This window comes from Haliaeetus albicilla, chromosome 13 (genome assembly GCF_947461875.1).
Source record: "Haliaeetus albicilla chromosome 13, bHalAlb1.1, whole genome shotgun sequence".
Taxonomy (NCBI): Eukaryota; Metazoa; Chordata; class Aves; order Accipitriformes; family Accipitridae; genus Haliaeetus; species Haliaeetus albicilla.
This window is the reverse complement of record NC_091495.1, coordinates 42,211,536-42,232,447: the sequence shown is the minus strand read 5'-3', so window position 1 is coordinate 42,232,447 and position 20,912 is coordinate 42,211,536. Positions and strand designations below refer to the sequence as shown.

Sequence of the window (20,912 nt, the reverse complement as noted above, 5' to 3'; positions counted from 1 at the left end):
TTAGGTCAGTTGTGTGTCGTTCCTTTGGCTGAGTTATTGCATACTTGAGTTTGGGCCATATACTATGGGCTTTTAAGCGTATGTTGAAGTTAACAGCGTTTCCCGGGGCATCTGGGAATACTTGAAGGTAATGATGCTTTAAGGGTTGCGGTCAGCAACCTCGCATGATGCTATGTTGACCAATAAACAGGTTTTACTTTTGTCAGTTCTCGGAAGAAAAATGATTTGAGCTTTTGCCTTTAATTACAAGCATACCTGGAGGTCCAGGAAAGATGTAGGCGTCTGACTTAGTTTATGGCCATGGTGAATACAATAGCAGGTCACGAAAAGCACATTCCTTCTCCATTAATTTTTGAAGCACTTTGATCTGTGCCTGTGGAGTGTATGGCTTGGCTTCACTACTCTTTTGTTGTTGTTTTTCCTTGAAAATTATTTCTTATTTCTTGCCCAGAATTCAGCCAAAGGTATTTTTAAAGGCACTTCCATCTTGTAATTACTTCTTCACGTAGAATAACCATCAGTCTGCTTTGATGTACGTCTCGGACCCTAGATTTTACTTAAAAGTATTTCAAAATACACAGTTGTGGGAAAAGTTCTAAGAAACACTGTCATACAAGCTGTAACTGCATTCAGGATTTAAGAAGAAAGGAAGTTGAGCACAAAGCATTGCATTCTCTTAACTAGAAAAGTGGAATTTTCTTTACACAGACTGTCTCTAGGTATCCTTTCTGTTAGATGAGAGGGATGTACAATTTAATGGGTTGAGTCATGTACAAAGGGTAAGTATAAGTAGTACCCAGGACCATGCATTGCTCATTGAATTAAATGGTAAGCTTTCAAAGCAATTTCAGTAATTCTTTGTGTATACTTGATACAGCATTAGGGAAGAAAATGGTAGATGTTTTCATATTAAAGCATATCTTCTGGTAAGTGCTTTTTCAAGGAATTTATAATTCAGTGGATTTATAAATGTCTCTATATGATCAAACTTAATGGCTTAGTCTTTCTGCTGTTCCAAGTTGTGGGTGGAAGTGGATCTATTTATTCTACTAGTATGTGACGTGATTTTCTTGTGTTTGCTGTATTATGTTAAGTGTATTCTGGAAGATGTTCATGCAAGTCTGCTGTATAAATTGAATCTCTTCACTGATGTAAAAGATTACATATTGTTAGGAAGAATACTTACATTAGGAGATGCTACAAAAATGTAGTCGGGAGACTTGTTTAGCCATCATAAATGAGGCATCCTACACCTCACCCTCCTGATGAAACAGGATGTTCTTGCAAAGATGATGTGCCTTTTTCTGACAGCTGAAGATTTGTGAGGCATCTGCTATGCTGGAACAGGCTTTTTTTATTTTTCTTTTTTTTTTTTTAATTTGCTATAATTTGTGCAACAGAGAACCTCTTCTTAACAGTTTTTCAGTGACTGCATCAGACTTGCCTTTTTATGTTGTGTGTTTTTCTTGTTATTACCTGGCAATATACAAAGGTTCAAAGGAGGGACTTAGTTACCAGGTGTTTGCGGTCACTGGGTCATACTTTTACCAGTTTTGATCATATGAGATAACCATTGTGTGCCATCCCTATACACAAGACACGTTTTTCAGTACAGTGGAAATCAGTGACTTCAAAGAAGAATTTTGTCCAGACTCTGAGTGCTGCAAAACTAGGGAGGATGGCCTCAGAATAAATATTCAAACTCAGAACGTTGCCTGTAAATCGTCAGTTAGTTTACCAATGTCTGTCTAAACCAATGTCTGTCTAACAGCAAACATTTGTAATTTGACTAGGGCACTCTGAAGTATTTGTTTCATCCTTAAACTGAACACTGTATGTCTGAGAAGAAGGCAAAAAATTGGATTTCCTCATAATAATCAGAAGTGAACTCCTCCTCAGAGCAACATTCTCAAGCAAGACAAATGCTTCCATCAGTTTAAATTTCAGATATTAAGCAGGTAATAAAAATGAAGTCTAGCTATGGAGGATCACCACAACAATGCTTCCTGCACTGAAGTAGAGCAAGATAAATTGTCTGCTGTGATTTGACTTCCATCAATAAAGTGCAGCAATACATAGAGCTTCTCCTCCGTTTATTCCTGCCTGTCTTTCACAGTATTATGGAGTTTGAAGATGCACTGTAAAATATTCCACTGTCTTGAAACAGTAGTCGCAACAGTTATATCTTGAATTAACATTCATCTCAAACGTGGCAGTGATTAAGTACCTATTCACTGCAAGGGATTTTAACCAAACAACCTGCCATTAGATCTGTCCAGACTGTCGATCATGGAAGCTGGGGTTTAAGTGGAGGCATCCAGATTAGTAGGTGGTTTATTTGAACTAAGTTATTGAGTGTAAATACCAAGTAATCAGAAATAAATCTTTTGAATTATTAAATTCTCCACTCACCAGTGATGAACTTTGGAGCAATTAGTTTTAATTGTAAGGTAAATAGAAAAGTCTTGCTCAATTGGATACTGCAGTAATGTTACTTGCACTGAACTCGATTATACTTTGAACTATGATATTCAGGGCAAGCAGCGTTTAAGTCCCTAGCATTGTTTAATGCAACTATTTAAAAAAAAAAAACAAAAAAAACACCCTGGACATTAGAGTAAAAAAGCAAATTATTTATTTCTCTCAAAACCTTACAGTTTTTTCTTGCCATTGATCACTTAGTCCTGTAGCTCTCTGTGAGCACATCAAATGCCTCGAATCTAAAATAATTTCCAGCATATTCCTCAAAAGTATTGTAGATGAGTAATCTTGCAGGCAGTTTGTTGACCTCTGGTACAGCAGTTTATATTTTACAGTCTTAAAACGTGAGATATGGTGATGCTTCCATTAAGGGCTGTAAGCTTTCTCCATATTGAAGTTAGAAGATGTTTCTGTTTGTGAAAACATTTGGGATTCAGAAGTAAAGAGCAAAGGAAGGAATGTAGTAATTGGAAAAGGAGCAAGTGGAGGAGACTTTTCAACATCTCTTTGCAGTGGAGATTAAATGCTGGAACATAATGCGGTTTTATATACGCACGCATTGCATAAAATAATCAGTGGAAATAATTGGCTTTCTTCCATGCATTCTTAGTAAATGATGAATAAAGAGTATTGCACATAATAAGTGTCAGCTTTCAATTAAATGCGCCCTATTCAGTACTTGGTTCTTTGATGCAAGAACAAGCACATGCCGATTTCTGATCTGCTGACGATCCGCAGCTTTCAGGTCTTGACAATTAAGCAAGCAAGCCTTTAAACTTGCGTAACGCTGACTTTTCTCATAAAGCGAAGGGAGCTAGATGGCGCCATCGGCCTGTCTTTTGCCTTTGCAAATTTGGGTTCAAAAGGTGTGTTTCAGGTAAAGTTGAGCTCCTTATTCTGCCTTCCAGCACGGTGCTCTTGGCCGGCTCTCAGTTGGGCCCAAGTGGCAGAGACGCTGCGTATATATGTGGGCAGAAAGCGCCTGCTTTCTGGTAGCCTATTTTAATTATCACTTAATGGCATCGGTTGTAGAAGAAGTGGTGGTGTCTCATTAATACTGCGAGCTTATGATGTATTTGGAGAGATTGCTGCATAATTGCTTCCCTCGCAGGGTAAGGGGATGGTGTACAAACCTGATGGCAAGCAACAACGAGGCAGGGGCTGTGATGCGAGGAATTATAAGGGATGTTTGGAACTGTAAGGGCAGCCTTAAGACAGTGCTGTCCTCCTGCAGAAAGAGAGGTGGGTCATGGAGAGAACAGATTCATGCGGAAAGACTGCATGTTAATTAAAGTTTTGTTGTTGTTTCATGTTTCTCACTTCTATTCCTGCCTCCCTCTCCATCTCGCTTTGCTTTGTGGCCCTGAACATAACTTTTATGCAGCATTTTCCGTTAGGAAAGCAGATGAGCCCAGCACAAGCTATATTGTGCATTTCAGTTCTTGGTGAGGTTGTGGATGGCTAAGCCTTGTCTTAGGGAACAGAGCTTTGAGATCTGGGACCTCTTGAAAACTGGCTAATTGCTAGTAAAAATACTTCTGTGCAAGTTGCACAATGGAGGCTTACAGAAATGCTAACTTGGTGGAGAAAATCCCAATCCTGATTACAGCTGTTGGAGTCAGGCATGTTAAATATTTATGCAGCTTGAATTTTGAGGGCCCCGGCTGGGTTTTCTCCCTGTAGAAGAGAGTAGGTTATGTAAAACACTTGAACCTTCTTGTTCGGGTTGGTCTGTATGCCCTCTGTCTGCTGTTACTCAGAGAAACTGACTCTCCGTTCCCTTACTTTTCGTAACTATGGCAGAGGCGTGTAGTAACAGTTTATGACCGTGTGGGGTCTTCCTGCATTTCAGCCGTTGTGTAACGCGCAGCGGTGGTGATTGGACACAGTACAGTTATACAATGTAGTGAGCCCAACCAGATTATAAAAATCCTCCTGTGGTATGTCTGCATCCTTTCAGGCTGCGGCTTGCAACGCGAACTGTTGCACTGAGCATAGGCTGGAAGAAAGGCGGTGGAGGAATTGGCTGAGACGGTCTCTAGAAGTTGGTACAGGTTTCTGGAGGTAAGAGCTTCTTTGAATTCAGATGTTAATGGGGGTGATTACAAAAATTCAACTGCTTCGGTGTGGGCATTATTAAGGAAGAAAACTGAAACCTGACAAACTCAGGTTTTTAATAACTAAGTTTCAATATCTTAAAGATTTGAGGACTTAATTTTTCATTTAAAAATTGTTATTACTGTAAAGACAGACTCAAAAATATTTACCCTCTTTCCTGTGTACCTGTAAACTTTGGTTTCCTTTTAATTTTTAAAATGGGAGAAATTTATATGAGGTTTATGTAGCAAAAAAAGAGATTTTAGGACTGTTTGACCCCAAAAGTACAGCATCTTGGTTAGTTTTTGTAAGTTTCTTGATTTCCAAATCTCTTATTAAGTTACATTAAATAGAAGTGAAAAAATTGTTTCAAGACAAGCCTAATAGATCAACTCAGAGTAAACTTTTTCAAGTGTGTAATCAGTTACTGGTTTTATATTGCTTACTGGACTAAAATTGTTCTCTTTCAGCAAGGAGTGAGTATCTGTTTCAAAAGCAGACATAGGAATGCCTAAGCCTTTGGAAAGGAGCTTCGTATTCAGAGTTGAAAAAGTTGGCACATTACCCCGATTTGCTTAATAAATGGAATTTTTCCTAGATGAGTTTCTAACTTCACCTTCGTTTTAATGTGATTAAGGTCTTGGAAAAAAAGTAGCTTTCATCAAAGTGCCAAGTAGAAGTACAAAGCAAGCTGAGAAGAGAACCAGTGTGTGCTCAGGTTTCTTTCTGAATGCTGTGAAGGAGCTTAATGAACTGTGTATTAACATCCATAATAATGTGGAGGTATCTGAATTCTTAGATTATTAATGCTCCACAGGGAGATTGTAAGGACTACATACTATTATAAATCAAGTTAATATGTACCATAAACAGTGAGAGAAGTGTACTGTGCTGTGAGTAAGACTATAAAGTAGTGATGTGTTTTATAAAGAACAGTGATACGCTGTTTCATTTTTATTTACCGTGAGCGTCATTGCTATCTAGAGAACACTGCAGGTGTCATTTGATAGCAGTCACTTGATGTCAGGCTGTAAAGTTGTTATCTCCTAGATTTTGCTTGTGCTTCTTTGAAATGTAATCTTATGGCTTCTTTTGTATACTTCTTTCTTGGTCTTTTGTTAAGACTCTGTTAATGCAGACCGTTGCGTACGCATTGATGGGATCTCCTATGGAGGGTGGCACACACGTTGCACAGAAATTTGGCAAAACTGTTGCCTATTGGAACAATAAAATGAGAGAGTAATGGGGTGAAAGATGAGCGAGGAACAGCTTGGCCAATATTGTTTTTGACCAAATGCACCTTCAGGTTGACCTCTACTTACTGGAAATACTCATATTTCAGATATTTTCATTTAGAACCACAGCCTAAATAAGTTCTTTTTTAATAACTTGATTAACCAAACATGTAGTTCTTGAAAGCTGTGAGATCCTTTGTTAAATGTCTCATTCAGTTAGATTTAAGTCCTCTTCTCAACAAGCTCATTCACACAGGAAGTTAATGAGATTTAGCTAATGTGCTTTAAATCAACAGAAGGTTTGAGCTCGGCATAACTTTCCTGTGTGTCTTTGTGTAGACATGTCCTAATAATGTTGGTCAGTTGTTAAGACATACTATTCTGGATGGCAGTCAAAATACCAACTACTTAAAAATTCATTAGTGCGTACAAAGAAGGAATATGTTTGCGCTTTGAAGATGTACTTTGAAGTGAAGTGAGAAACTAACTCAGGACCTAAACTTCTTAAAGTGCCTGTCAACTTCTGTTTTTTAAAACCTGGTCTAGTGGAAGGTGTCCCTGCCCATGGCAGGGCAGTTGGAACTAGATGATCTTTAAGGTCCATTCCAACCCAAGCCATTCTGTGATTCTATGAGATGTTAGGAAGTTTGGCCATATTTAGCAGTACTTTGTTTGCTTCTACTGCAGGTAAAGGGAAATGATGTCTTTTTGTGTAGTGTTGCATTAGGAATTTGAAGCATACTTTTCAAGTGTGGATGTAGTTTGCTCAAGTGGAGGGGGAAAATCTCTGTGGCATTTAAGGATATGGTAGCATTTCAGTGCAATTTCATTTCACAGGAAGAAACTCTGGGTACAAGAGGCACCTGGTAGAGACAAATCACGAGTATTTTTCGAACCAGAGAGGCTCAGTTTCAAAATAGCCTGAGGAAGACCTCTACTTCAGACTAAAGCAGGAAGATGTTTTTTACATGTAGCAACAGAAGATTAAGCATGGGTGCTCTGCAGCTTTTTTCACTTCTGTAAGATGGTCAAAATCCCCTGGAAGGTTGAAAAAATGCCCTTCAGGCACACCTACATATCTGGAACAGTTTGTGGAGTAGAGGACCTTACGGGCACTGTATCCAAGTGCCAATCTGGAGATGTAATACTCATGGCCAGCACTGTGAAGCAATTGAACTTGTGGTTGCGGGCCTGCAGACAGTACTTTGATTGCATCATGTTAAGTACTTGTTGGTGTTTATTAGCCTCACTGATGAGATACTTGTTGATGAATTCTTTGAAATGGGGAGGACCTTTTTGCTTTGCAGGAAAACATCAAGCAACTTTTTGGATAGCTTTGAGTAGAAAAGTTGCTACTCTTTTGATACCTTATAATTTGGTCAATAATATTTTAAAACCCCTTGATAATGTACTGTTTCATTTTTAACAATTTCTCAGAAACAAGTTTTTCAGGCTTTCTGTATTTATGCTGTTAAATAGCAGATGTGAATGGCTATGGCAGGCAGGCTGGAGAGTGAAGGGGGTAATCTTGTTCTAAGGTTCTTCTAGTATTAAAAATAGCATAACTTGGGACTTGTAGAAGCGAGGACACGTATAAATACAAACCACAATGCCTGTAGCTCGCATCTGATGCACAGAAGACAAGGTGTGTCTAATAACAGGAAGAGAAGTCTTTGGTTTTTAATACCTTAATGGCAGAAAATCAGTACAGAAATTTTGTGCAACAGGCATAACTAGAACCAATAGCAATCTGGAGAAAGCTCCTGTTCCATAATTAACTGGGAACTGCCTTGCTTTTGTGTTGAGTTGTGTGTCTGGCTAGGGGTAGCTGTACCCTCTAAGTAAACTTGTCTAATTGGAGCCTCCACAAAATTCCTAAATTGTCTGCATTGCCAGTCTTGAAAGCACAGAAGCGCTCCTGTTTCCCTAATCAGTTTGGTACAGTGTTTTGGTGAAGGAGTTTATTTCAAAACTTCCCTGATCTCTTGGCATCCATCCTGCTGCCTTCTGCAGCCATCTGCATCTCCCTGGATACTCTCGTGCTGATCCGAGCCGTGTGTCTGCCTGTCCCCCTTCTCCATGTCTCTTGGTGAATGTCGGCTGGCAACCAAACTGTAAGCAGCTCTGTCCTGCAGCATGCAGTTTCTCTTTAATATGTCCCTAGTCCTGTAGAGTAGTATTAGCTGCTTCGCCTAAATGCACTTTCTTAAACTAAACAAAGTAAATGTGGTGCATTTGTTACTGGCTTAAATTCTTCATAGCTGCCCGACGCTACAGGAACTGAGAATTTATCTTTAGTCATGGTCTACAGCGTGCCCTTTCCAGAAACAGCTCTGCAGTGCTCACAGTACTGAGTACTGAGCAAGTGAAGTGGATTTTAAAACTGGTTCCATCTTCTGCTCAGACTTGGTTCATTTTAACAATAAAATATCCTGACGTGCAGGAAGTCCAAGTCCCTTTCCACATCTCTGTTGTGTGTCTGTTGCCAAAATTATCATCTCAGACGTAAAGGATGCCTTGATTTGTATTTAAACGTGTCACGTGCCTGAGTTTTAGAGATGCCAAACACTTGAAACTGCCATTGGAGGTGCTGGAGCTCCAGATGTATTGCTGCAGTTCAGGTTATTCGCTCCAAGTGTTTTGAATTTATTTAAAATTTGGGTGAAGCTAACCTCCGTTGGTATAAGGTTGGACAACTTCTGGCTGAGCGTCATCTCTGCTTGCAGGAGAAAGTTGTTATTCACGTGATTCTGACAGCTGATTACAACTAATAAATCGAAGATTGTAATTAAGCTGTCACCTTAATTTGATTCTAATCTCCTTAGTGTGTGCAACAGACTGAGCTCTCTTGGCTTTTCAGCCATCTGTAAAAGCCAGAAAGGTCTTGGGTTGGATCTGACATCGCTCCTTCCTCAGGGCAGTGCGACATGTGCTTACCAGGTGGCATACCTACATTAGTGCTCCTGGGACCTTTTCCATCAGTACGCTCTAAAGAATGTGCTGTTTCATCGCCAGCTTGTTTTATAACCACGCATGTTGTGCTTCCTTTACGAATATTTCCTTTGCACAGCAGTGTAAGGCCACTGAATGCTGGTCAGTTCCTGATATTTCCACAGTCAAGATGGAGACAAGAGGATCACAGGTACTGATTGACTAGTTAATTCTGTTTGACAATTCTACTATGCTAAGAGCTGGGAGGCAATACACTTACCTTTCAGACTAGCTAGGATTCTCCTTTTAACTCTTTTACCAGCTGGTTTACTTGTGTCCTAGACCTCCTCCAGCAGAACTTACTGTTTGAGGAAAAGCGGTACAGCAAACCACAACTGTAAGGTAGCCAATTTCCATTTGTCTTTGCAGATGGTTCTGCCACTTTACAGAGCAGTAAAACATTTGTGATTGTCCAGCAGCTTGTGGCTGTGGCTTTAGGGGACCTGGTATCAGCTCTAAAATGCTGCAGCCCCATCATGCAAAGCACTAAATCAGGCCACTTATGTTGTGTACAAACTTCGTGCCCATTGCTCGTGTTTATCTGCTCAGCTTTATGCTGGGTCAGCTCTCTCCTGTCCTCTCAAAGCAGTTGCATAAATCAATATGGAAAGTCTAAAGTATTTTGGTTAACATCTTTGTATGGTGGGCCTGGCTCAGTTGATAGAAATTTGAGATCCAGTTGGAATTCGGAAAGACCCTCATGGTTTGAGGAAGTTTTTGTTTGGAATTTGGCAAATAAGGAAATACATAGAGCTGCTTCTCTCTTAAAGCTTCTGGGGAAAAAAAACCTGCATCATTCTTACACTTTGGAAAAACAGTAATTTTCAGAGTTGAAAGTCATCGTGACAATCATGGGGGAACCTGAGGTCCAGAGTAAGCTTCTTCCAAAGGGTTAACCTCTAGGTGTGCTTACTGCAAATGTGGGGCGATGAGCTTTATTGTATTGATGATATATCCTGAACACAGCTTTGCTTCCCAGTTCTGGTGCAGCCAGTCTGACAGCACCTGACAAATTGTTGACACTCTTCTAACGGATGTTTAAAACAAACAAACAAAAAACCCAAACAAAACAAAATGGAAAAAAAAAACCAAAACAAAAAAAAAACCCAAACAAAACCCCCCAAAAAACAGAAAAGCCCCAACAGCCTACTGCCCCAAGCATGCTTCAGTCTGGAGGTCAGATTGGTTTTGTTTTCCCCAATCTTTGCTTTGCCAGACTCTGGATTCAAATGTTAAAGGCCCTCAAATATAGCACTGTAGAGATGAATGCCATCACAGCAAAGGTGAATTATTTTTTATTTGTCTTTAGTTGTTAGTGGGTGTTCTCAGGCTAATACAAAAAAGTGGGGAACATTTTTAGTGTGGTCCAGCCAAAAACTATATATATCAAATGATGCTGCTTTTAAAGAAAACAATGCATGCAAGGGAAAAGACGTGTATATTGCAATTGCCTACTCCTTTAATGGGGTTCATGGTCCATTTTTCCTTTCCATGTTAATAAGCTCTTTATATATATCTGTATCTTCTATCCTGCCCAAGTTAAACCTTGACTCTAACAAGAGAGGAGTTTTCGAATTATTTTTTAGACAGACTTTCATGCAGCTTGGTCCCTTGTGAAATGGAAGCTTTTCTTGCAGCCTGTCTTGGTATATGGGCAGATTTCTCTGTAGGAAAACCTTTGTTGTATACTTCAGTGAATGTTTTTATTTGCGGTAGAGGTTCCAGAGTAATGACTTGCAGGCAGAAACTGCAGGAAGAAAAAGAAAAGTACATTTAATTACAGTCTTGCATTGTACATCTCTGTCTCTGATGGTTTTTATCTTTTTTTTCTTCCTGTGAACTTTGAAATGCATTGTACCTGTTTAAGCAAAATAGGAGGTCCCTTGGTAAAATAGAGAAGGTGGTATTAGTACTCATGAAAATGCAAAGTGTAAGAAGTACCATGTTGTGTCAAACCAGACATTCCCGTAGCTTTGTGTCCTGTTCCAGTGGTACGAAACCTGGAAGAAGATTTGTGTGTTGGAGAAAAGGCAAGTGTGTCAAAGACGCAGAGTGGCCTTTCCCCAGCTAGGAGGATTTTCCTCTGGTGAACTTGCACCTGACTATCCCCTGCAGTAGGCTATTTGTCTAGATACTAATCTTATCTAAAGCATTGTAAACCCATGTCAGCTTTTGGCCTTCCTGGGTTAATCATGTATGAGCACTGAAGATAATTTGGTATAGAAAGAGATGAATGTTAATCAGTGTCCTAGTGGAAATTTCACTTCTAGCCTTTCCATTTGATCCAAGGCAGCAGATAATTCAGTGTACTGTGTGTACCTAGCTGGCGTTGAATGAGTTTTATCTCTTTTTACATGATGTTTCAGCTTCTGATCAGTTAGATGTGTTACAGGAGGGCTATAAAATGTCTGAGTCATATTGTTTAGCTATGCTCCGTTGGTGGGATAAGAGGGCTGATACAGAAGAATCATATCTTTCAGATGACCTGGTCTCCTGCTGCCTAGAGATTTCTGTTTCAATTAGACATTTCTGAGTACAGAATCAAAGTATTCTGAAAATCTCTAATTATCATCTGTGCCATTAAGTGCAAGTTTAATTGCTGAGTAGAAGCAAGAAGAGTTTGGGAATTTGTTCTCCTCATTTTCTTTGGACTGCCCGTCCCCCGACACAGGTATGTGTAGTGCTTGTGTGCATGTGTATGTGTCTGTACACAAACACAACACTCCCTCTCTCTAGGAAAAGTAGCAGATGAGGCTATTTTTGCCTGTTAATTTGGAGTCACTTGTTTGTCATCATCTGGGAACCCTCATCCAAAAACTATTGTTCTAGCTATTGTGTTTCAGCTCTCAAGAATTAATATAAGGCACAGCTTATTTGCCTGCTCTCCTGATGTAATTCTCAAGAACAATTCCCCAGGAATGATCACATCTTCTTTGAGAAGATAGCAGTCTTACTGTTTTGCAGTGCAAAGTAAAATAGGATTATATGGTCTTTTCTTTTGTATTGGTAGAGATGCTAGTTAATGCTAACTAAGAAGCTTATTGTGCCAGAATACCTTAAACCAGATCTCCTGAATGGCAGGTTTCCTGCTGGTGTAACTCTTACACTGGTGTTTTATTGGCATGGCTGTATTTGTTAGGGAGGTGTAATTCTGCCTTTTCCCTTTTCCTTTCCAATCTGAGATGATAAAGCTGCCAGACTAAACCACGCCTGTCTCCATCACTGATTTTCTTGGAGAATAAAATATGTCTACATTGACAGAAAAAGGCAAATTCTTTTCTTTTTTTCTTTTGTGCTTGAAAAAAATCCCTTGTGCTTCTACAGTAAAAGCAAACAAAATCCCTCAAAAAAACCCCCACCCCTGACATCCCCACTGCCCCCAAACCTTTAACTAGTTTCTATCTCATACTCCTCTCTAACCTGTTCACGTTACCTCTCAGACCTGCATAGGCAGCTTTGAGATGAACGTTCCTATAAAGATTTGAGAAGGCATTGCCAATTATCTGTGCACAAACTTGGAAGCAGACAAACTAATTTGAAGTGGCTGTTCGTGTGGAGATTTGCACTTTCGAAGGGGAAGTCTGTGGTTATTGTAAAAATGGGAATGCCTTTTTTTCAGAACAGCATGACGGTGAGTACTGGAACTAGTCTTCTCCTTTAGTCTTAAGTTCAAGTGAGAAATAATTAATTATGCTAACTTAATATTTACTTTAAGAAACAAGTCTTAATTAAACCCTTATTTGAAGGCACTCCATTCCATTCCATTTTGATTTAATTAGGACTGCTTCAAGGCTATTTCAGTGCCCAAGTAGTATTTCTTATGTACGTATATTTTATCTCTCTAAAAGTTACATCGCTTTGAAAGATTAATATCTCTTTCACCTGAAGTAACCAGAATTTTCTAGCAAATGGGCAATTAACAGCTATTAAGAGGTTCTAAAATAGTAGTACTCTGTAATTTTTCAAACAGTCCTAAATTGCGCCTAGCAGAAGGGTCTTTGTCAAGTTTCATTATTATTGCAATTACAGTAGACATTCAAGCTGCTGGCATTTTCCTGAGCAGCGTTTTGGAAGGGAGTCTTAACAAAAAAACCCAAACGCTACTTTTTTGCTTTCTAGTATATACATAACCGTGTTTTTTGAATGTCCATTAGCTGCATTTCCACCTCTAGCAATTAAGTTGAAAATGTCATTAACTTGCTTTTGAAGTAACGCCAGTGTGCAGTGGGTTTTGCTGGTTGAATGTGTTCCTGGCTTTGCAGAAAATTTCTCTTGATATGATTTTGAAAAGGCCGTTTTTTCAGGTTCTATCATGTACTTTCATCTGTAGCGTAGGTTGTTTTATCCGCAGCTGTCTGCAGCCGCGCTTTCTTTTTTTTTGAAGCTCAGTAACTACAGGTTGCAAAACTTGGTTTGCTGCGGAATTTTCTGTGCTGTCCTGTGGGAAGTTTAGGTTCAAATCTGTTAATTCACGTTCCTTAGTCTTGGAAATGGCAAAAGTGTGAATGACCCTGGACTAGCAGGTCTAATTTAAGGAGCGAATGTGGGAAAACTATACTGTAGTGACCCATCCGGGAAAACAAAAGAGAACCAGTGAGCTGTACAATCTTTCCTTTTCCTGTGCCAAAATAGTAGTGATGCTAATTAAAATGCACAGTTTTATCCTGAAGCAGTTGCTTCAACATCATCAGGCAGATTACTTGGAATGTCCCTCGAGCAACTGGGATAATTTCAGGTAAGGGTGTTTGGCAGAAAGGGCTGTTTCTGTCTGTCTGAAATAGGCTTGGTGAAAGTCAGGTATACTTCACTGTCCATCTAGTCTAAGCTTCTTGGATGCTTTTTATTTAAAAATAAGTTGTTTTAAAAGGAAGGATTTAGTTACACAGCGGTGAACTTGTGAGTAGGTCTACAAATTTATACTCTTTGAAGAAGCACAAGTATTGTTTGCAGTGGATATTCAATAGCAAGCTGTTTTACATTGCTGCGTAGCTGGAGTACAGGCATACTTTGTTCCCAAAAAGTTCTGTGGAAATGACTGTGAAATTGAAACAAAACCTAAGTTTCAATATACTACTAATAGTTGAAGAACACAAGAGAAGAATGAGAGAATAAACACAGTATTCCCATCCTGAAAGAATTTAAAATACCATCAGCTTTATCTTTAAATGGTAATCTGCTAATTATCAAATCAAAAAGGAACACTAAGAGTTGGTGGGTCATGAGTGTGAAAGGGAACCAAGGCTGCTGGGCATGTGTGTTTGTACATGTAACTCAGGTAATCAAGAAAAAAAATCAATTTCTTTCTTCAATTCTAGGTGCCATTGATGCTAACGGTACTTAAAAAAGCAACTCTAATGTCCCAGCTGGATTACTGAGCATTTTTGTGATTCCCGGAGGTGCTGCTGTTTAAATAAGAAATTGTCCTTAGTACTTGGCCCCAAGAAGCATCTGCTTGGGTACTGTATGCAAGTCCTTGACATTCTGGAAACAATGGGGATTGGTAAGAATACCACTTCGAAATCAGTGGAGGCAGGAGGCTCAACAGAAGGCAAATATGAGGATGAATCTAAACATCCCACCTTTTTCACCCTGCCTGTAAGTAACACATTCAGGTACTACATAGTCAAGCTCAGTGTGAATCAGTTAATAATGCTGTGTTCTAATTATGTTGTATAAAACCTTTATTTCCACAAGTAGTTAGTAAAGCCTCTTCTGCCACTTGTTACTGTTTATATATAAACATGGCCAATTATGTTGTCTGTAGTTATTTCATGTGTGCGCTCCAAAGCAGTGCTGTTCACAGGACGTGCAATACCCCTGGCAGTTCATGGTTAGAACAGATAACTGTCCTGCTGCAGAAGGCACCAGCCGCCCCATATGCCCCGAGTTGCTTGACTAAAGGTAGCAGACAACAGCAAGGAAATATTTCCTTGTCTTCTGTTACTTATTCAGATTTTCAGTTGTATGGTTCTGTTGTACATGTCTGCCTCTTAAGAACTCTTCCAGTCTGCTGCAGGTTTCCCCCCACCCTCAGTTGACACTGTCCAGGCTTCAAGGAGCCGTATGTGATGTCTTTCAAGTTTCCATATATTCCTAGGCATGCTATTATAGAAATGATCACTTGCCATGCTTGTAATGTTTTCTGACAAAATATGAAAGGCAGATGTCAAGTACCAAGAGAGAAAACTGAGTGACATGAAGTGTGATTGCAGAGCAAATGTTTATTTTAAGACCTTGTGTTTCTTTTTTTTCTTTTATTTTTAAGGTCGTGATAAACGGTGGAGCAACATCCAGCGGTGATCAGGATACAGAAGACACAGAGTTGATGGCCATCTATACTACAGAAAATGGCATAGCAGAAAAGGTATGTGGTGGTTTCCTTCTGGGTGAGAACTCATTCTTGCTTTTTCACTTCTATTATTTGTCCACACTAATTTTACTTGGCTGAGAGATTTTCTTTCTCTAATCAAACATGCTGACTTGCAGATTCAGATCAGGCTTGGGGGAACTCTGTCCTCATGACTCTTCTGGTCACACGTTTTAGTTGCAGAACGCGGGGAATGATTCAGCAAATGTTAGAAGCAGTTAATGCACTTTGACCTGGCACCAAAATTTGTAATATGCAATTTTTTGATTTCTTCATTTCCATTGGCCTTTTGCATGGTTTCCCTGATAAGGTCTTTCTGTTCTGGTCTTCAGTTCTTAACTTTTTCTGCATTTAGTCAAGTAAACTGGTGGTGTTGAGCACCTTCAAAAGTGGGATCTTTCCCACTCTCTTTCCCAATTTCTTCCAAGCTCCAACCTCATAAACTTAATTTTTCTAGTCATTTTTCCAAGTAGGGGGCTTATTAGTAGTATTATTATTATTATTAACAGCTTTATGAATGAATTTCAGGTCATTCATAAAAACCCTTGAATATTTTTCCTTAGGATAATGATGATTGTATCTTAGCTATTCAGGAAGACCCAGCTGAGGCCTCAAAGGAGACCAGTTTGGTTGTGATTTTTTCCAGCTTTTTTCTCAATTCCATTGTTCCCCAAGCCTGTTTAATAATAATCTTGCAGACAGAGATGGTGTGAATCTGAGCTTTTGTTTAAAATAAGGAAGAGGATTACAGTAAATGTGAACAACACCTTTTTCTGAAATGTTTATGTCTAATTGGCTTTGCGGTTAAGCCTTATCTCCCAAAAGCCTCAATTTGACCAAATTTTTCAAGTGTCCTAATGGAAACAAGAACAAAACTCTTCCTGGTTCCAAGCAAGAGCATCATGATGCTCATTTCTTTGAGGCTGTAACTTCTGTTGGGCAAGGGTGGTATCAAAGGGTGTAGTTAAGGTTTTCTGACTCGGACATCAAAATTCACTTCTGAATTTTAGACTTAAAATATACCCTAAACAGGTGATTCTGACAGAGGTCTTTTAGTGTTACATTTTAAAAGAATGTTATGAATGCCAGGATGTGCCTGTATGTCTTGAATACATCTCTACTACCATCTTGATCATGCTGATGTTTTAATGGACAAATTTTGGCAACTGTTGAGATGCATATCTCTGTGATGGCTGATTTTTGGAGCATGCTCAGACTAGCGTGGAGAGAGACAATCTGATAAAAGCCTTGAGCAATAGGTGTTGGGATTAAATTGTGCAACTAGGATAAGCGATCTCTAGACATTAAAGCATGTCTTCTTGGCCTGCTTTTTACTAAACATGTATCTTTCTCCCTTCCGCTTGATCCATGTGATCAGAACTGTAAATGATAGATGATAATTCACCTTAAAAAGACCGTGAGCTTTTAATCAACCAAATCTGCTTGAGTTAAAGCTTTGCTGTGGCTTACAATGAAGGAACAGTGAAAGGAGGAGCTGTAGCAATTAACAGCCTCATATATTAAGATAGTATTTAGGGTAATCTAGGCAAACCTCCTGCTCTTCACTTAAAATAAATGTGTGCATGCAGCATGTTTGTTCTTGGCTTTCCATTCCTCTTGAGAGATCATTCACCAAAAAAAGCATATGAAACACCCTGAATAAAAAGCCTTCAACAAAGAGGACTGAAATGTGCTTAATTGCTGGAGGATGCCCAGTGCTTACATTGTCTCACAATATTTGTTAGCTAAAACAATAAACTATTAGCCGAGATGAGAAATAACTGTATTGCTGCATCCCTATAAAATAAACATTACTATGTTGCTTATTGCTTAATAGAATTAATTTGAACATGTTGTCAGCTCTTTGTTTAAGGTATTTCTCTAAATGCCTTATTCCCTGCAGTTAATCAGCTTCCTTTTGGTCCTTCCCACTAGTACTTGATAACAGAGCCTTCATCTTGTACTGTTGTTGGTGTTTGCTTCTTAGGATTTTGGGTTTGGTGGTTTGGTTTCGGGTTTTTTGCTCCACCTTTCCCTCTGTCTCATTCCCCCACCCCCACCCCCCAGTTTATACTTATTCTGTGCTTTTTTTCATTTTTGTGTTGTCCTACCTTTGGCCAATTAAAAATAAATTTTAAAAAAAAATCAGTCTCTGATTGGTATCTCATTCAAAAAGGTGCAGTTCATTCCCAGCAGTTCCCTACAGCGTACTATGGCATACTTGACAAGCACCAGCACATAGTCAGTATGTTAAACCAGCAGGCACATGCTCGAGATATGAAAAGGTCAGTGACTACCCAGTGACTTATCAGCAGGATAGCCAGACCTCACCCTACTTCTCAAATTCCTCATTGTTCAGTCTTGGTCTCTTTTACGTTCGTTCCCTTTAGCCATTATCTGCTAAAGGTTTGATGAAGGTGAAAGCTTCCTCTTCCAAAGCAGAGTAAGTCTGGCTTTTGGAAGGAACGAAGAGTATCCTGGATTTTTTTTTTAATCCAACCACTTTGCTGTGTAGGACAGACATTGCTGTGACAATTGTGGCTTAAAGTTTGAAATTCTTTTGTTAGAAGACCTATAAACTTCACTTTCTAAAGGAGAGCTTAAATTGGTTAGCAGTTGTTGATCCGTGCCCAAAGAGAGCTTTCTACATGCCACGGACGAGTTGACTTGTTCCTAGGCCTGGTGCCTGCTGATCTTTTTTTGTTCTTTGCAGAGAAATGTAGGCATAAATGTAATCACAAATGAAAAGTTCTGAAAGGTCTAACAAACTTGCTGCATTTGCCATGGTCTTCCCAGTAGAAATAGGTCATTGTTTCTGGTTTCCTGCCCAAAGAAGAGGGGGAATACATAGAATAGCATAGAATGGCAGGTGGAACAGTTAAGGAATGTACTTGATGCAACCTCATCAGTCCTATTAGGAAAATTAGTGTTTGGCACTAAATGGAACAATTAGGTAGCTACTGGATGTTGGTCTGGCAAAGTTAGAAAATAGGCCAAAAGGTGGGTTTCCAAAAGGCAGGGGCCAAAACAGGTCACCAGTCTGCACAAATCACTTACTGCATTTTTAGAGAACCTGGTATCCTGCATGGGAACATCATGAACTTTGAAAATCCCATTTCTGTCTGTCCTTGGAAGGAGTAATGCAGGTTGCTCAGTACACAGTGGTAGGTGTTTCATCTTTTCAAACTGCAGTCAGGTGGGGAACTATCCAGTTTGTTCTCCCAAATCTGTGCTGCTATTTGGGTGGCTTCAGCAAGCCAACGCTGACGCGATTCATGAAGCAAACAGTTAATTTCTGCTGATACCTCTCTGTTCCTACCTCAGGAGCAGATTTTGTAACCATTCTGACTCTTCCTTCATGACCTCTGCCTCTCTGAAAGTGCATGATGACCTCTGAGTCAAAATGTTGAATAAACAGGCAGTATCACTGGTGAACAAAGTTCTCAGGTGGAGCGTATGTTGCAGTGAAGTAGAGGAGAGGTGAGGCAATCATACACATACATATATTTTTTGGTATATATATGTATGTGTTTGTATAGGCTCTGGGGAATGGTTTACAAAACTGCTTTATGACAACAGAAAGTATCACAGGAGCTCCTCTGGGCAAATCTTTGTTTTCCTGAGAAAGTTCTTAAAAGAAGCCTCTAGTGCTGACAAATTTCCTGCTCTTTGTCCATAACTACATTGGCTGTTGAGTCTTCCTTCTTCTACCTTTGTGGGTCAGCCACTTTGTGCCCTACCTTGGATCTGCGCGTAATTGCCTTGACATGAGGTTGTACACGTTTTTTCCTAAGTTCCAGTTAGAGACAAGATGTGTACAGGTTTACTGCTCTTCAGTGCTCTCCCTTCAGTATGAAGTGAAGTTCTAAAACTCAAGTTCCTGATTTTTTTAATTTGTTTTGTAGAGAATCAGGTCAGGAGAGCGGTCTTCTGTTTTTCAGTCAATGAAAAAAATTGCATCAGTGCTGCAAATCAGCAAGATGAGTTGTGCAGTGAAAAACTTCCCTTATTCCTCTGTTTAGGACCTGGACCTTATTTAAACTAACCCTGGTGAGCAGATTGCTCGGTGCTTAATGTTGTTTAAAAGAGTTTTCTGGAATTAGTGTTTCTATATTTTGCTTTTCCACTGTAATACCCTTGACCTTTCCATAGTGATGTGGTCATTTACACTCCCTGAATTTGAATTAACCCAGTGGCATTTGTTTTCCCAACAGAAATCTGAGGTAAGAGGGAAATACCATGGATCAGTTTGGCTTCCCTGACCTTGTAGATGATAAATCAAATGGAGATTATCTAAGCATAATCTGTGGATGTGTTGTGATTTTTGAAGAAGTAAAGACCATTTGAGGCAAGGTCACGAGTCTGGCAAAGTTCCCGGTCTTTGTGTAAGGCTACCTCACATGAGTTTGTTATGTTCTAGTGTGGATTAGGTCAGAACAGTAGTTATATAAGGTATTTTTTGGTTAGTTGAGCTGAAATGATAAAATCTGATACTTCCTCCTGCTTTTGTTGTTGGTATTTGGGCTTTGGAGCCTTGTATTTTTGTTCTCAGGAATTTCAAAACCAGACAGTTTGAACGAAACAATTCCACTTAGTTGTAAAGAAGAAATGATTGAGCTGAATCGTGTTTTAATGGAAAATCTTCAGGGATTTTGATGCGTGTATATGTGTGGTCATTTGTCTGTTAGCTCTCTGCAAATTAGGGCACATGGTAGGCCAGAATGTGGTCTTGCATAAATTCCTGTCGGTTTGGAGTAAGTCCCCTTGACTAATATAAATTGGCCATGGATGTATTCAGTTATAATGATTAGCATTTTTCTTGACTGCTTGAATGTGGGGTGGAAGCAAAAATAATAAATCTTGTGGCTAAAAAAGGTTAACCAAGACTGAAACTGAGTAAGAATTAAGCGGGGAAGCAATTACCTTAATAAGGAACTTTCTTGCCTCTGATTTTGGTCTCTTATGCAAGGATAGCCATTCTGCTTTGAAAATAGCCATTGTTGGCTCTTCCACTTACTTCTGATTCTTCCCTTTTTTTCTTCTTTGTTTTTTCGTTTTTCTTTTTTTTAAATAAACAGTTCTGTCATGATAATCCCATTTTTTGGGCACCTTTTGGCTGCCAGATCGGTTATATCATAAAAGAACAATTGTTGTCTTAGTATAAATAAGCAGGGAAGTTCAGTAGCTAACAGCTGGAGATGAGCTTGTCGTCAGAGGTAAAAGGCTTTAAAAATGTAACATATCAACGTTGCGTTGGGAGTATTATACCAGCCCTGGAGTATCTGGGAATTGCCTGATAATTCAAATTCAGCTTATTCATGTGTAACAGTAACCTACTGTTGTTGTTTGTGTCCTCCTCCACTTTTATTACCCTGCCTGCCTTTCTGCCCCCCATCAAAATAGAGCTCTTTGGCAGAGACACTGGACAGCAGTGGCAGTTTGGATGCACAGAGAACTGACATGATTTACACTATCGAAGATGTTCCTCCTTGGTATCTCTGCATATTTTTGGGGTTACAGGTATGTTTTAAAACAGCTATAATATTTTTCTGTGTAACTTTTAAAGCTCGTTTAGTATTTTCTGTGTAGTTCATTGCATTTGTGTATGTGATAATTTTATTCTTCCCATGCTCTCACATGTTTGAATAAAGTGTTAAGATAGTTTCTTCTGAAGTTGATCACAAAGATTACTGTGTTGATAATGATCTATATTACTGTTTGCTGGCATATGCATTTGTGAG

General features: G+C 39.3%; 1 protein-coding gene across 3 annotated transcripts in view; it reads left to right on the top strand.

Annotated features, from left to right (window-relative positions):
* The window catches only part of SLC23A2 (solute carrier family 23 member 2), a 66,821-nt gene that overhangs the window by 19,636 nt on the left and 26,273 nt on the right, over positions 1-20,912 (top strand). For 2 of the 3 annotated variants that reach the window (XM_069801182.1, XM_069801181.1), the window contains exons 2-4: positions 14,120-14,399; positions 15,070-15,168; positions 20,575-20,691. In XM_069801182.1, the coding sequence (XP_069657283.1) occupies positions 14,268-14,399; positions 15,070-15,168; positions 20,575-20,691 (348 nt within the window). In that variant the 5' untranslated portion in view covers positions 14,120-14,267. Of the gene's footprint in view, positions 1-4,441; positions 4,546-14,119; positions 14,400-15,069; positions 15,169-20,574; positions 20,692-20,912 lie in introns of all 3 variants that reach the window. The other variant, XM_069801180.1, reaches the window with a different exon arrangement.